General features: G+C 42.7%; 2 protein-coding genes across 2 annotated transcripts in view; one reads left to right on the top strand and one right to left on the bottom strand.

Moving 5' to 3' along the window:
• The window catches only part of LOC122446829 (dynactin, 150 kDa isoform-like), a 66,286-nt gene that overhangs the window by 8,694 nt on the left and 41,781 nt on the right, over window positions 1–15,811 (top strand). The window lies entirely within an intron of this gene.
• Window positions 7,576–10,897, bottom strand: LOC122446617 (116 kDa U5 small nuclear ribonucleoprotein component-like). Its single transcript, XM_043477051.1, has one exon. The coding sequence runs from the start codon at window positions 10,862–10,864 to the stop codon at window positions 7,946–7,948; it is 2,919 nt and encodes a 972-aa protein (XP_043332986.1). The 5' UTR covers window positions 10,865–10,897; the 3' UTR covers window positions 7,576–7,945.

The following is a 15,811-nucleotide window of genomic DNA, read 5'->3' as shown; positions in this document are numbered from 1 at the left end:
TCTCCTTGCTATTCTTTGGAACTCTGCATTCAAATGGGTATATCTTTCCTTTTCTCCTTTGCTTTTTGCTTCCTTTCTTTTCACAGCTATTTGTAGGGCCTCCTCAGACAGCCATGTTGCTTTTTTGCAGTTCTTTTTCTTGGGGATAGTCTTGATTCCTGTCTTCTGTACAATGTCATGAACCTCCATCCATAGTCCATCAGGCACTCTGTCTATCAGATTTAGTCCCTTAAATCTATTTTATCACGTCATGATAATCCAAAGGGATTTGATTTAGGGCATACCTGATGGTCTGGTGTATTTCCGTTTTTCCAATTCAGTCTGATTTGGCAATAAGGAGTTCATGATCTGAGCCACAGCAGCTCACGGTCTTTGTTCTTTGCTGACTTGTATATAGAGCTTCTCCATCTTGGGCTACAAAAATGTAATCATCTGATTTTGGTGATTGGACCGTCTGGTTATGTGTAGTCTTCTCTTGTGTGGAAGAGGTGTGTGCTGATGTAATGACCAGTGCGTTCTCTGGCAAACTCTATAGCCTTTGCCCTGCTTCATTCTGTACTCCAAGGCCAAATTTGCCTGTTACTCCAGGTGTTTCTTGACTTCCTACTTTTGCATTCCAGTCCCCTATAATGAAAAGGACATCTTTTTTGGGTATTAGTTCTAAAAGGTCTTATAGGTCTTCATAGAACTGTCCAACTTCAACTTCTTCAGCATTATTGGTCAGGGCATAGACTAGGATTACCGTGATATTGGATGGTTTGCCTTGGAAATGAACAGAGATCATTCTGTCATTTTTGAGATTGCATCCAGGTACCACTTCAGACTCTTTTGTTGACCATGATGGCTACTCCATTTCTTCTAAGGGATTCCTGCCCACAGTAGTAGATAAAATAGTCATCTGAGTTAAATTCACCCATTGCCGTCCATTTTAGTTCGCTGATTCCTAGATTAGCTACATTCACTCTTGCCGTCTCCTGTTTGACCAGTTCCAGTTTGCCTTTATTCATGAACCTAACATTCCAGGTTCCTATGCAATATTGCTCTTTACAGTATCAGATCTTGCTTCTATCACCAGTCACATCCACAACCGGGTGTTGTTTTTGCTTTGGCGCCATCCCTTCATTCTTTTTTAAGTTATTTCTCCACTGATCTCCAGTATCATATTGGGCACCTACCGACCTGGGGAGTTCATCTTTCAGTGTCCTATCTTTTTGCCTTTTCATACTGTTCATGGGGTTCTCAAGGCAAGAAAAATGAAGTGGTTTGGCATTCCCTTCTCCAGTGGACCACATTCTGTCAGACCTCTCCACCATGACCCGTCCGTCTTGGGTGGCCCCACATGGCATGGCCTAGTTTCATTGAGTTAGACAAGGCTGTGGTCCATGGGATCAGATTGGCTAGTTGTGTATGATTGTGGTTTCAGTCTGTCTGCCGTCTGATGCCCTCTCTCAGCGCCTACCGTCTTACTTGGGTTTCTCTTACCTTGGACAAGGGGTATCTCTTCACGGCTGCCCCAGGAAAGTGAAGCTGCTGCTCCTTACCTTGGACATGGGGTATCTCCTCTCTGCTGCTAGCCACTCCTGCACCACAGGAGGTATTAATTCTTTTCTAAGTATTGCGGGCAGGAGGAGATGGGGACGACAGAGGATGAGATGGCTAGATGGCATCACCAACTCGATGGATATAAGTTTGAGTAAACTCCGGAAGTTGGCGATGGACAGGGAGGCCTGGAGTGCTATGATTCATGGGGTCACAAAGAGTTGGACATGACTGAGCGACTGAACTGAACTGAACTGAAATGTGTGATAAAATTCTTCTGTGAAGCCATCTGGTCCTGGACTTTTGTTTGTAGAGAGTTTTTTTTTTTTTTCTTTTTTTAAATTTTTATTTATTTAGGCTGCACCAGCTCTTGGTTGTGGCACATGGGATCTCATTCACTGACCAGGGATTGAACCTGGGCCCCCTGAATTAAGAGTGCAGAGTCTTATCCAGGAATAAGGGTGGCTCAGACAGTAAAGTGTCTGTCTGCAATGCTGGAGACCCGGGTTCGATCCCTGAGTCAGAAAGATCCCCTGGAGAAGGAAATGGCAACCCACTCCAGTACTCTTGCCTGTAAAATCCCATGGACAGAGGAGCCTGGTAGGCTGCAGTCCATGGGGTCGCAGAGTCGGACACGACTGAGCGACTTGACTTTACATATCTTACCAGGGAAGTCCCTGTTTGTTGAAAGTCTTTTAATCATTATTTCAGTTTCAGTCCTTGTGATAGGTCTGTTTATATTTTCTTTTTCTTACTGGTTCAGTCTCAGAAGATTATACCTTTCTAAGAATTTGTCCATTTCTTCTATGTTGTTCATTTTATTGGCATATATATATATATATGTGCATATATATATATATTTGTGTTTAGTAGTCTCTCATGGTCCTTTTTATTTCTGTGGTGTTAGTTCTAACTCCTCAATTTTCATTTCTAATTTTATTGACTTGAACCCTCTCCCATTTTTTCCTCATGAATCTGGCTAAAGGTTTATCTGGTCTGTTTTGTCTTTTCAAAGAACCAGCATTTAGTGCCATTGATCTTTTCTATTGTTTTCCTTGTCTGTATTTCATTTATTTCTGCTCTGATATTTATGATTTCTTTCCTTCTGCAAACTTGAGAATTTGTTCTTCTTTATCCGATTGCTTTAGATGTACGTTTAGGTTGTTTATTTGCAATTTTTTTTTTCCTGAGGTAAGGTTGTATTGCCATAAACTTTCCTCCTAGAACTGCTTTTACTGTGTCTCATAGGTTTTGGATCATGTTTTTGTTTTCATTTGTTTCTGGGTATTTTTTTATTTCCTCTTTGATTTCTTCAGTGATCCATTGGTCATTTAGTAGCATATTGTTTAGCCTCCATGTTGCTTTACAGTTTTTTCTTGTAGTTGATTTCTAATCTCATAGCGTTGTGGTTAGAAAAGATGCCTGATATGATTTCAGTTTTCTTAAATTTATTGAGGCTTGCTTTGTGGCTCAGTATGTGGTCAGTCCTGGTGAATGTTCCATGTTCACGTGAAAAGAATGCATATTCTGCTGCTTTTGCATGGAATGCTCTATGTTGTTGCTCAGTCGCTCAGTTGTGTCAGACTCTTTGTGACCCCGTGGACTGCAGAACGTCAGGCTTCCCTGTCCTTCACTATCTGCAGGAGTTTGCTCAAACTCATGTCCATTGAGTCGGTGATGCCATCCAACCATCTCATCCTGTTTCCCCCTTCTCCTATGTGTCTTCTCCTCCTAATGTGTCATTTAAGGCTTGTGTTTCCTTATTGATTTTTCTGTCTGAGTGGTGGGGTGTTAAAGTCCCCCACTGTTATTGTGTTATTGTCAATTTCTCCTTTTATGTCTCTTAACATTTGTCATAATTCTTGAGATACTCACGTGTTGGATGCATATTTACAATTGCTTTGTCTTGTTCTTGGACTAATCCCTTGATCATTATGTAGTGTCCTTCTTTGTCTCTCATAGCAGTCTTTATTTTAAAATTTATTTTGTCTGAAAACAGTATTGCTTATCCAGCTTTCTTTTGGTTTCCATTTGTATAGAAAGCCTTTTTCCACCTCCTCACTTTCAGTCTGTATGTATCCCTAGATGTGAAGTGTATCTTTTGTAGAGAGCATATAGAAGAGTTGTTTTTATATTCATTCAGCCAGTGTGTCTTTTTGTTAGAGCATTTAATCCATTTTTGTTTAAGATAATTAGTGATATGTATTTCTTATTGCCATTTTGTTAAATTGTTTTGGATTAGTTTTTGTAGGTCTGTTTTCTTTCCTTCCTCTTTTGTTCTGTGATTTGGTGACTGACTTTAGTGTTGTGTTTGGATTTCTTTTTCTTTTTGTGTGTTTTTATTGTAAGTTTTCAGATTGTGGTTACTGTGACGTTTTTTGTTTTGTTTTATTTTTTGGCCATGCCATTTGGCTGTGGGATCTTAGTTGCCTGACCAAGGATCAAACCTGCATCCACTGCAATGAAAGCAGAGTCCTAACCACTGGACCACTAGAGAATTCCCACCATGAGGTTTTGATCTAGCGGTCTACTATACTAGATTGTTTTAAGTTGCTGGTCACTTAATTTCAAATATGTTTCCAGTATTCTGCATTTGAAGTCTTCTCATGATTGCTGATCTTGATACCATATTTATGTGTGAATGTTTTCCTACCTTTACTGTATGTTTGCCTTTACCAGTGAACTTCCTCATTTATAATTTTCTTGTTTCTAATTGTATCAATTTCTTTTCCATATGGAAAAGTTCTTTAGCATTTGTTGTAAAACTGGTTTCGTGGTACTGAATTCAATTAGCTTTTTTTTTCTTTTTGCTTGTCTCTGAAGTTTCTGATTTCTCTGGCAAACCTTAACAAGAACCTTGCTAGGTAAAAGTATTCTTGATTGTAGGTTTTTCCTTTTCATTACTTTAAATATATTGTGCCAGTCCCTTCTGGCCAGCAGAGTTTCTGCTGAAAAATCAGCTATTAGCCTGTGGGGATTCCCTTGTATATTTTTGTTGATTTTGATATTTTCTTTTTGTTAGTTTGATTAACTTGTGTCTCAGTGTGTTCTTCCTTGAATTAATCCTGAATGAGACTCTTTGCACTTCCTGGACTTGAGTGTTTTTTTTCCCATGTTAGGAAAGTTTTTGCTATTATCTCTTCAGATATTTTCCCAGGCCTTTTCTCTCTCTCCTCCCTCTAGGACTCCTATGCTACGGATGTTGGTGCATTTATTGCTGTCCCAGAGGTCTCATTGGAGAAGGCAATGGCAACCCACTCCAGTGTTCTTGCCTGGAGAGTCCCAGGGACGGGGGAGCCTGGTGGGCTGCTGTCTGTGGGGTCGCACAGAGTCGGACAGGACTGAAGCGACTTAGCAGCAGCAGCAGAGGTCTCCTAGATTGTCCTCATTTTTTTTTTCATTCTTTATTCTGTTCCACAGCAGTGATTTCCATCAGTCTCTGTCTTCCAGCTCACTTACTTGTTCTTCTGTCTCATTTATTCTATTCATTCCTTTTAGTGTCCTTTTCATTGCAGTTATTGTATTGTTCATCTCAGTTTGTTCTTTAAAGCTTCTAGCTCTTTATTAAACGTTTGTTGTATCCTCTTAGTCTGTGCCCCTAGTCTTTTTCTGGGATCTTGGACCATCTTTACTATCATCACTTTGAGTTCTTTTTCAGGTAGATTGCCTGTCTCCACTTTGCTTAGCTGTTCTTCTCGGGTTTTACCTTGTTGCTTCCTCTAGAATTTGTTTCTCTGATGATGTCTCATTTTGTCTTAACTTTCTCTGTGTGGCCTCTGTCCTCAGGCTGCAGGATTGTAATTTTTCTTGGTTCTGATGTCTGCCTCCTGGTGGGTGAAGTTTATATTGGTGCTTGTGCAGGCTTCCTGGTGGGAGGGACTGGTTCTTGCCCACAGGTGGGTGGAGCTGGGTCTTGTCCCTCTGGTGGGTAGGGCCATCTCAGTGGGTGTGTTTATAGGTGACTGTTGTCTTTGGATGACTCGGCAACCTGTCTGCTGATGGGTTGGACTGTGTCCCACCTTTTTGGTTGGTTGTCCTGAGGTATCCCAGCAGTGGAGCCTGGGTCTTGCTGCCAAAATGGTGATCTCTGGGTGAGTTCACACTGGTGAGTATTCCTTGGGGCATCTGCAATCAGTGTTTTTGCCCCCAAGTTGAGTTACTGCCAACCCCTGCTCCCCAGGAGACCTTCTGAGACTCGCAGGTAGGTCTGGCCAAGGCTTCTGTGGAGTTGGTGCTTTGCCCCGGGTCCCAGTACATGTGAAAACTTGTGTGTGTGCTCCAAGAGTGGAACCTGTGTTTCTCCCAGTGCTATGGAGCTCCTGCACTGACACCTCTCTGGCCTGCAAAGCTAGATTCTATGGGGACTCCTCTTGATGCCAGACTCCCCAGGGTGGGGAGCTTGATGTGGGGCTCAGAACTCTCACTCCTATGAGAGAACCTCTGGGATGTAATTACTTTCCAGCTTGTGAGTTGCCCACCCAGGAGGTAGGGATTTTGCCTGTATTGCAAAAGTGCCCCTCCTACCATCTCATTGTCTTTGGGTATAGAATATCTTTTTTGCTATGTTCAATTCTTTTTTGTCAATGGTTGTTCAGCCCTTAGTTGTGATTTTGGTGTTTTCGTGAAAGGAGTTGAGCTCAAGTACTTCTCCTCTACCATCTTGTCTCCAGCCTCAGTTTCTGTTATTTTGAACTTGTATTTCTTTTGATTTGTGGAATATTTTTTTCTATCTGCAGAGAAGGAAATGGCAACCCATTCTAGTATTCTTGCCTGGGAAATCCCATGTACAGAGGAGCCTGGTAGGCTACAGTCCATTGGGTCACAAAGAATTGGACATGACTGACTAGAATTTGATTTATGATCTTAAATGATTAACACATTTTCTATGTGTTGAACCTTTCTGCACATAGTAACTCATTTAATTCTTACAACAGCCCTGTGCTAATATTCCTGTATTTTGCAGATGGGGAAACTGAGGTTAAGTTGTCCAGTTCTCCCCTAGCTAACATGTAAGATTTTTCTCCAGCCAACTGGCTGCATATAATATAACATTAAATAGGAACAGATAAAACCTAAATTCTAACTTATTTTTCAGTATTCTTTCAGTTGCAGGGCAAAGAATCCCAGCTCAAACTTATATGAACAAAACATAATTTCATGGTTCATTGAACTGGACTAATGAAAGGTTTTTATTTTTTATTTTTTTTTATTATTATTATTTTTTTTTCCAGTGGGTTTTGTCATACATTGATATGAATCAGCCATAGATTTACACGTATTCCCCATCCCGATCCCCCTCCCACCTCCCTCTCCACCCGATTCCTCTGGGTCTTCCCCGTGCACCAGCCGGACACTTGTCTCTGCATCCCCACCTGGCTGTGCGATCTGTTTCACCATTAGTATACATACATGCTGTTTTTTTGAAATATTCACCTCCATTTCTTCCCAAGAGTTCAAAAGTCTGTTCTGTATTTCTTGTCTCTTTTGTTTTACATAGGTTATCGTTATCACCTTTCTAAATTCCATATATATGTGTAGTCATTCTGTAATGTTCTTTATCTTTCTGGCTTACTTCACTCTGTATAATGGGCTCCAGTTTCATCCATCTCATTAGGACTGGTTCAAATGAATTCTTTTTAATGGCTGAGTAATATTCCATGGTGTATATGTACCACAGCTTTCTTATCCTCATCTGCTGATGGGTAATGAAAGGTTTTAAGCATAGCTGGGTCACCTCTGCTTTTCTGTTTGGCCTTGTTTTCAGACAAGTTTTTTCCACATAGTGGCAAAGGTGTCCCTCAGTTGTCCAGGTTTAAGTGGTCCTTTTGTTTTAAGATTTTGAGAAAGAGAGAGATGAATCCTCTCTTCAACGGTCCAATTTTGACTCAGAACAAGTAGACTGCCACTTCTCTCCACATGGGTTTTATTTGGGATCAGCAGGGAATGGCAGCTCTGAGATGGGCCATGTGCAAGTCCCTGCACTGGATGGAAAGGAGAAAGCTTTTTTTTTTTTTTTTTTTTTTTTTTTTTTTAGCAGTCAGAATGTTCTGTTCACTCATTAAAACACGTCTAAGGTCAACTTCTACTAAAAAAAAAAAAAAGATTTCACGTAAATCCTGAAGACAGGGCCCCTCGGGCTTCAACACTTCCAGCCCCTTCTCCTTCCAGGACCCTGAGTTCCTCTCTGTTCTCTGGCAGTGGAGCCAGGCTGAGGCCATAGGAGGAACCAGGAGGCCCAATGTTCTTCCCTCTGGGCTGGAGGCTTGGGGGCTCCGGGCTTGTTGAGGATGGCCAAGCAGCCCCAGACACGCTCTGACCACGTGGAGTCTGAGTCCCACCAGGGCCCAGGTTTAAGTCCAGGGTGTGGCCCAGCGCGGGGAGCGGGAGCTGCCAGGCGGCCTGGCGCTCACATGGGGTAGTTGAGCACCACATCCTGCTTGGCGAGCTCCAGCAACATAGGGTCATCGAAGAACTTGCTGATGCTCACGTCCTCGCTGAGACCCTTCCTACGACGGGTTTTGATCATGAATTCTCGGGCCAGGTGGGGAGCTGGCTGTGGCTCCAAGGGGCGGATGACAATGCTCTTGTCCAGAGGGTCACCAGGTACAATCTGCCAGTGGTGGAAGACAGACAAGGAAAAGGCCTGGCCCTGCGTGTGAGTTCGCAGATCAGTCTCAAAGCCAAAAGAGTCAATGGCTGGGATGAAAGCTTTGATGGTGTAGAGAGGAGAGCCTGGGATGGGTGCATCCTGAGTCACGTGTCCCCTGCGCCTGGCCAGGACCGTGTAGACAGCAGAGACACAATCTGCGGGGGCCTGGACCTCGACGAAGTAGTAGGGCTCCATCAGACGAGGGGTGGCCATGAGAAAGGCCGAGTAGACGACTCTCCGGGCGGTGGGGATGATCTGGCCCCCGCCCCGGTGCAGGGGCTCCTGGGCAACCACTGCATCCAGGATCTTAAACTTGACATTTCGAATCAATTCATCACAGAGGGGCCCCTCCCTGGTTCCCCACTGGAAACCTTGAACGATGCTGTCCTTCACCGAGCCGAGAAGAGCCTTGTCCACCTCCGAGGGCAGGGTATCGTCCACCAGGATGTTGGGGCCGGTGGCATCGGGGCCGAAAGCCCAGATGGAACGGGCAGCCAGCAGATCCCAGTCGTACTTGGTCTGAAAGAACTCTCCCAGCTTCTTCCTGTTCCATGTGATCTGGACCACCTCGTTCTCTATGTCTTCTGCAAGGCCCTTCTCAAGGGGCTCGGCGATCATGGTGATCTTGTTCTTCTTATTGGGAGTTTCAGCGAAACACTTGAGGGAGGACGTTTCCACCACCGTCTCACAAAACGTGACAACAGGGTCAGCCACCTTGATGTCGATCTCCGAGTACATCTTCCGCAAATCGTGCATCACGCAGTCCAGGTAGAGCTCCCCAGTGCCCAGGATCACATGCTCGCCAGACTCTTCCACCTTGGTGGTGAGGGATGGGTAGCTCTTGTTGACCTTGCGCAGGCCATCCAGCATCTTGGGCAGCTCAGAGGGATTGACTGGCTCCACGGCAATCTTGATAACTGATGTGGTGTTGAACTTCAAGGGCCGGAAGATCTGAGCCTCCTCGTTGCCTCGGGGTTCAGTTATGGTCGCCGTCTTCACAATTGGTTGATCGACACCTTCAATTAGGACCCAGTTGCCAGCAGGAACACGGTTCACTTCGATGTGGTACCTGGCCACGGAGATCCAAAGGCGGCCCACGGTGCATATCTGGGAGTCTTCCTCATCCTCCAGGGTGTAGTTCTCCCCCAGTACCTTCACAGGCTGCCCAGCATGGATGGTGCCACTTAGCACTCGGCCAAAGGCATGAAACTGAACTCCATCATCTGTGCTGTACATCTTGGTCGTGTGGCACATGAGGGGACCGTCGGGGTCACAGTCACTCATGGCCTCGCCAAGGTCGGAGTCCACACCACCGGTGTAGGTGTGCTCGATCCTGGGCTTGGCGCCCACCTTTGGAGAGGGGATATGCTGCACACACATGTCCACAAAGCCTGTGAATTCGCCAAAGAATTTTTTGCAGACCAGCCTGAGCAGGGGGCGGATGTTCAGCTTCAGCTCCTCCTTGGTCAGGTGGATGCCAAGCTCATCCAGGGTCCTCGGGAGGCTGGTGTCCACGTCACCCACCACCTGGGCGAGGATCTTGTAGAGGGGCTCCAGGATAAACTCCACAAAACTCCTCTGGGAGCTGCTGGTTGGGGCCTTTTTGGTGAACTTCCGCGTCTTAGGGTTGAAGTAGATGTCACCCCAGAGTCTTTTAGCAAACTCCTGGTAGTTAATGTCACCGAAGGTGTCAGCGTAGATCTTGGCAAAGGAGCCCAGCGTGAAGCAGATGCTGTACTGGGAGCTGGAGAAGCAGACATTGCCCAGGAGCGGGGAAAGGATCAGGTTCTCGTCCGTGGAGTACATGCTTATTAATCCGTTGACCTCATCAACAATGTGACGCAGCTTATAGTACGCATCCGTGGGTGGCAGCTTCAGCTCCAGGATCAGCCGGTCAATCTTATTGATGCACACGGTGACCGCCAGCCTCTCCTGCACCGCGTGCTTGATCAGCCGCTCTGTGTTCAGCATTACGCCCTCAGCAGCATCGATGAAAAGGACCACTCCATCTGAGATGCGCAAGCCAGCCGTGACCTCATCAGAAAAATTCACGTGTCCTGGAGTGTCCATGATGTTGAAGAGGTAGGATTTTCCCTTGGTATCTGGCAAGACCACTGTCACGGGAGTACTTTTGATGCCAACACCCCTCTCTTGTTCTGTAAAGAGGATGTCAGTGTAGCACAGATCTTGGTCATAGCGCTTTCTGATTTCCGGGTGAGTCTGCTCTATTAAACAATCTACAAAGCATGTCTTGCCATGGTGCAGATGGCCACAGAGAGTCACATTTCTGATGAGCTCCGAGTTATCCATCAGATCTGCCAAGAAGTCCATTTCATACACCGTAACAGGTAATGTCTGCTCCATTAGAGTGAATTTCTTGGTTTTCACTGGCTTAATAATGGGTTCTGTGAGAGGCTGGGTGTCTTCCTCCTGAACGATGGTCTCCACTTCAGGACCGTACACCTCCTCGGCTGTAGGGTAGTACTTCTTGTCCTCATGCAGCACCACCTCCATCCCAGGGTGGTCTTCGTCGTGATCGCCAACATCATCATCGTCCTCGTCCTCATCGACCTCATCAAGATCTTTGGTCTCTCTGCCCAATTCATCATCATCTTCATCAGAATCAAGCTCCGGTCCGATGTAATTCCCAAACTCATCATACAAGTCAGTATCCATGGTGCTCCCGCTGCTCAGCCAAAAATTCCCAGTCGGTCCAGGAGAAAGCTTTTATAAAGGGAAGTTGGGAGGGCTAAGTAAACAGGGTCTGCTGTTTTCTGTTGGCTGAGGCCTTTCAGGAAAAGGAGTCTTTCATCTTGTTGGGCTGTGCTAAGATTGCAGGGCATGAGAACTCCCCCTTTCTGATCTCTTATTTAATTGACGTTTCTGTTTTGTTTTTTTGCGATGTCATTTCCTGGAAGATTGACTTTGCCTGGGCAGGGATCTTCATACATGGACCAACTGCTGTGTGCAAAGAAATGGGGATAAAAAGTCATCAGACTGGCCATCCTTCGCTGTGTGTCTACTCCTGTAGTGGGGGAAGGGTAACCCACTAGACAAAGAAAATACACTTCCCAAAAGGGGAAAATGTTTGGGCTAAAGGAGGCAGAAAATAGGAAAAACCATTTTGGCAACATAGCAGTGACTCTTGTTCTTTCATTAGGTACCATTCCCAAGTCAAGATTCTTCCAGTTGTAAAAGATAGCAGTTAATTTTAGAGAAATTGCTAAAATTTTGAAAGAATATTGTGCAGTTAAAATAAGGAAAGTGAAAGGACTTTGTATGGTGCAGTAATTTATTTTTAGTCATATGCTTTGTTGTTTATAAGATTCACCACTGAATTCCTCTCATATCCTTCTGTTTTTCTTAATTGATTATTTAGGTAAAAACCTCTTAACAGTCTGATGAAGCCTGTGAACTCCTTAGAATATTTTTAAATACAGAAAAAAGAGGGTTTCAGGATTTACCTGTGGTCCAATGGTTGAGAATCCGCCTGCCAGTACAGGGGATGTGGGTTTGATCCGTAGTCTGGGAAGATTCCACATGCCATGGGGGAACTAAACTCAAGCATCACAACTACTGAAGCCCGCGAACGCTAGAGCCTGTGCCCTGCAACAAGAGAAGCCCCTGCAATGATAAGCAACTAGAGAACCCCCTTACCACCACTAGAGAAAGCCTGCATACAGCCGGGAGACCCAGCACAGCCAGAAACATTTTTTAAAAAGAGCTGGAAAAACCCTAGAATTTCATATGAAATCATTTTTGTGAGATAAAGTTATCCAAATGCTTTGCAAATGGTAGCATAACACTACGTGTATTTCTTTTTTTGGTTTGTTCCTGGTCGCTCTGTGCCGCGTGTAGGAGCTCAGTTCCCCAACCAGGGATTGAACCGGTGCCACCTGCAGGGGAAGTGCGGAATTTTAAGCCCTGAACTGACAGAGAAGTCCCTTCACTGTGTGTGTGTTTTACTAATATAATAAGTAACACTCTGGTAGCAGGTGTAATAAATAGTATAATTTCGAAGTGGTGATGAATGTAACATTTATTTTGAGATAGCTTTAATAGCATACACTTTATTTAGGAAGAGAGATTGTGGCAAAAGCTCAGTAACTGAACTTGTGGTCTCAAGGATCCTTTCTAGGAAGATATATGCAGTACTGTGAATGTCACTAAAACTTGCTGGGATAGGCTTATTATTTGAATGGAAATATATCTTTGTTCAAAACAACCCAATATAAGATTTGTGAGATTGATAGTGTATATCAGGAAGATACATATAGTTGTTTGCAGCCAAGAGTATTGGCATTAGAGTGTTAAGCATAAATGACAAAAGGAGTGAGAGAAGAGATCTATAGATCATATGGTAAGAAGGAGAGGAAGGTTGTTGCTCTCTAGATTGTAAAAATAGCATAAAAATAACATAGAGGTGTGATGGAAAAGTCAGTGATCTTAAATTCTGCCAGAGATCCTTTCCTTCCTAGGGACAGGACTTTTTTTTTTTTTTTTGATCATTTAAGTTCTTGGAAAAAACAAAATGAGAGAAAAGATTCCTTTGGTTCAAAATCTCATTAACAAGGAGGATGAAACAGGTGAAGTAGGAGACCCTGAATGTTGTGGGACAAGAAACTACTATTTTTGAGTCTCCCCAGACAAAATGTTGAGTATAATCGAACTGTGTCTTTGGGTATGAGGAAAGTATATTTTATGATAGTGTTTTTTGTTTCTTTGTTTTGGCCATGCCCCACGGCGTGTGGGATCTTAGTTTTCCAAACAGGGATTGAACCTGCGCCCCCCTGCATTGGAAGCACAGAGTCTTAACCACTAGACCGTCAGGGAAGTCCCAGGAAAGTATATTTTAAAAATAGAGAATTACCATACTTTTTGGATTCAGTGTCCCACTTAAAGCTGAATCAAAGTGATGTAAAATTTGGGGATTAAATTGTAACTTATTTTTAAATTTCTAGTAAAATACAGACAATATAAAATTTACTGTCTTAACCTTTTTTAAATGTATAGTTTAGTAGTGTTAAGTACGTTTATATTATTGGTCAGCTATCAGTACCATCCGTCTTCAGAACACTGTTCATTTTGCCAAATTGAAACTGCCACCATTGAACAACTCCTTTCCCCCTCACCACAGCATATGGCAGCCAAGATTCTGCTTTCTGTCTGAAGCTGACTACCCTAGGTACCTCTCTTAAGTGGAATCATACAGTATTTTTCCTTTTGTGACTGCCTTACTTCGCTTGGTATAGTTTTTTTGAGGTTGGTTCATGTATCATGTGGTAGAATTTAATTCATTTTAAGGCTGAGTAATCCAGTGTGTGTATATACTATATTTGTTTTATCCATTCCTCCATCAGTGGCCATTTGAGTTATGTCCACCTTCTGGCTGTTGTGAATAATACTCGTGTGGACGTGGGTGTGCAGATGTCTGCTTATGTCCCTCCATTCAGTTTTTTCCAAATTATTTTATTTGAGGAATTGTGTAGCATCTCATCATTAAGACCTTGAGAAAACAGTTTAGATTTTAAAAGCCAATAAAGAAAAAGATCGATAAACCAATAGGAAATTGACAAAGGATTCTGAACATGCAGTTCACAGAAAAGGAGATCAAAAGTAATAGATGCTTAGCTCTCCTCATAAGAGGAAATGCAAATAAAATACATATTTCGTTTATCAGACTGACAGGTAACTAAAAGGGTGTTAATATTCTGTGAAGGGCAAGGTTGTGATGATATGGGGGCTTATATACAGCTAATGGAATTGTAAATAGGGTTAGCCACTAGAAAGGGGCATTTGTCATTACTTATCAGAATTAAAAATGCACGTACCCGTTGACTTAGCAGTACCCATTTTGAGAATGTTTCCTACAGATATTTTTGCATAGCTGTAAAAGATAAATGTACAGGATCCTTGACAAATTGTTTGCAGTAGCAAAAACTTGGGAGTAACCTAAATGTCCATCAGCTTGAAGACTAGTTATATAAATTGTTATATCTATACAAATCCTATGCAGGTATAAAAAATTTAAACGCTCCTGACATGGCTTTGGATAAGTCTCTAGGATGTATTATTGAATGAAAATACAAGGAATAGAATCACATATATAGTATGCCATCATTTGTGTCAAGAAAGAAAAAATATATTTGCTTATGTGCATAAAATATGTGTGGAAGTATCTATAAGATACAAGTAAAGCTGTTGTCAGTGGGAAAGGAAAATGACTAGCTGTTCAAAATTTAGGTGAAAAAGATATGCATAGAAAAAAGCAAAGAGGGTTACTAAAACAGAGGAAGAGACAGTTCTAAACCAATGACTTAGACCCTCTAACACACCTCTTAAGAAAAATAGCAGAACCTCAAAATCAACATGTGAAGAAACTTAGACACAAAAGCTTTTAGGATTGATTTAGACTAAAAAGTAGTATAAGAAAACCAACTCCTTGGGTATAGTAACACATTTTTTTCTTTTTTGTTGCTTTTAGTAATACATATTTTTTAAACTTTAAATCCTAAACTTTATTTTTTGGCTGCATCACTTAGCCTGAAGGCTTAGTTCCCCAACCAGGGATTGAACCTGGGCCCCCAGCAGTTGAAGGTCAGAGGCCTGCCCACTAGACTGCCAGGGGTCCAAATCCTAAACATTTTTAGATGTATATAAAAAAAGAAAAATGCAACAGTCTTCCTTATCTGTGGAGGTTATGTTCCAAAACCCCCAGTGGATTCCTGAAGCTGCAGATAGTACCTCTAATTATATTGTTTCTCCCTCAAGTTATTTAAGAATTAGACACGGTAAAATATTAACAATAATGATAAAATAGAACAACTGTAGTCATATGAAAGTAATAAAAGTTGTGTGAATGTAGTTTCTCAGTCTCAAGATATCTTATTAGTGTAAAAGTTTAATGCCTTTTTCAGTTAAGCACTTATCATGCATGTGGTCAAATTGTCAACATCTGTTGGATCATGAAAAAGCAAGAGAATTTTAGAAAAACAGCTACTTCTGCTTCATTGACTACACTAAAACCTTTGACTGTGTGGACCACAACAAACTCTGGAAAATTCTTAAAAGAGATGGGAATACCAGACCACCTTACCTGCCTACTGAGAAACCTGAATGAAGGTCAAGAAGCACTAGTTAGAACCAGACCTCGTCCAACAGACTGGTTCCAAATTGGGAAAGGAGTATGTCAAGGCAGTATATTGTCATGCTGCTTCTTTAACTTCTATACAGAGTACATCATGTGAAATGCTGGGCTGGACAAAGCACAAGCTGGAATCAAAATTGCTGGGAGAAATATGTGCAGATGACACCACCCTTATTGCAGAAAGTGAAGAAGAACTAAAGAGCCCCTTGATGAAACTAAAAGCGAAGAGTGAAAAAGTTGGCTTAAAGCTCAACATTCAGAAAACTAAGTTCATGGCATCCGGTCCCATCACTTCATGGCAAGTAGATGGGGAAACAATGAAAACAGTGTCAGACTTTATTTTGGGGGCTCCAAAATCACTGCAGATGGTGACTGCAACCATGAAATTAAAAGACAGTTGCTCCTTGGAAGAAAAGCTATGACCAACCTAGACAGCATATTAAAAAGCAGAGACATTATTTTACAAACAAAAGTCC

The sequence above is a fragment of the Cervus canadensis genome, chromosome 8 (assembly GCF_019320065.1).
Source record: "Cervus canadensis isolate Bull #8, Minnesota chromosome 8, ASM1932006v1, whole genome shotgun sequence".
NCBI lineage: Eukaryota > Metazoa > Chordata > Mammalia > Artiodactyla > Cervidae > Cervus > Cervus canadensis.
The sequence above is the reverse complement of the archived record's forward strand: the minus strand, read 5'-3'. Positions and strand labels throughout refer to the sequence as shown.

Coding starts and splice junctions, on each gene's coding strand:
- LOC122446617 (XM_043477051.1), bottom strand. CDS start 10,864: ATGGATACTGACTTGTATGATGAGTTTGGGAATTACATCGGACCGGAG.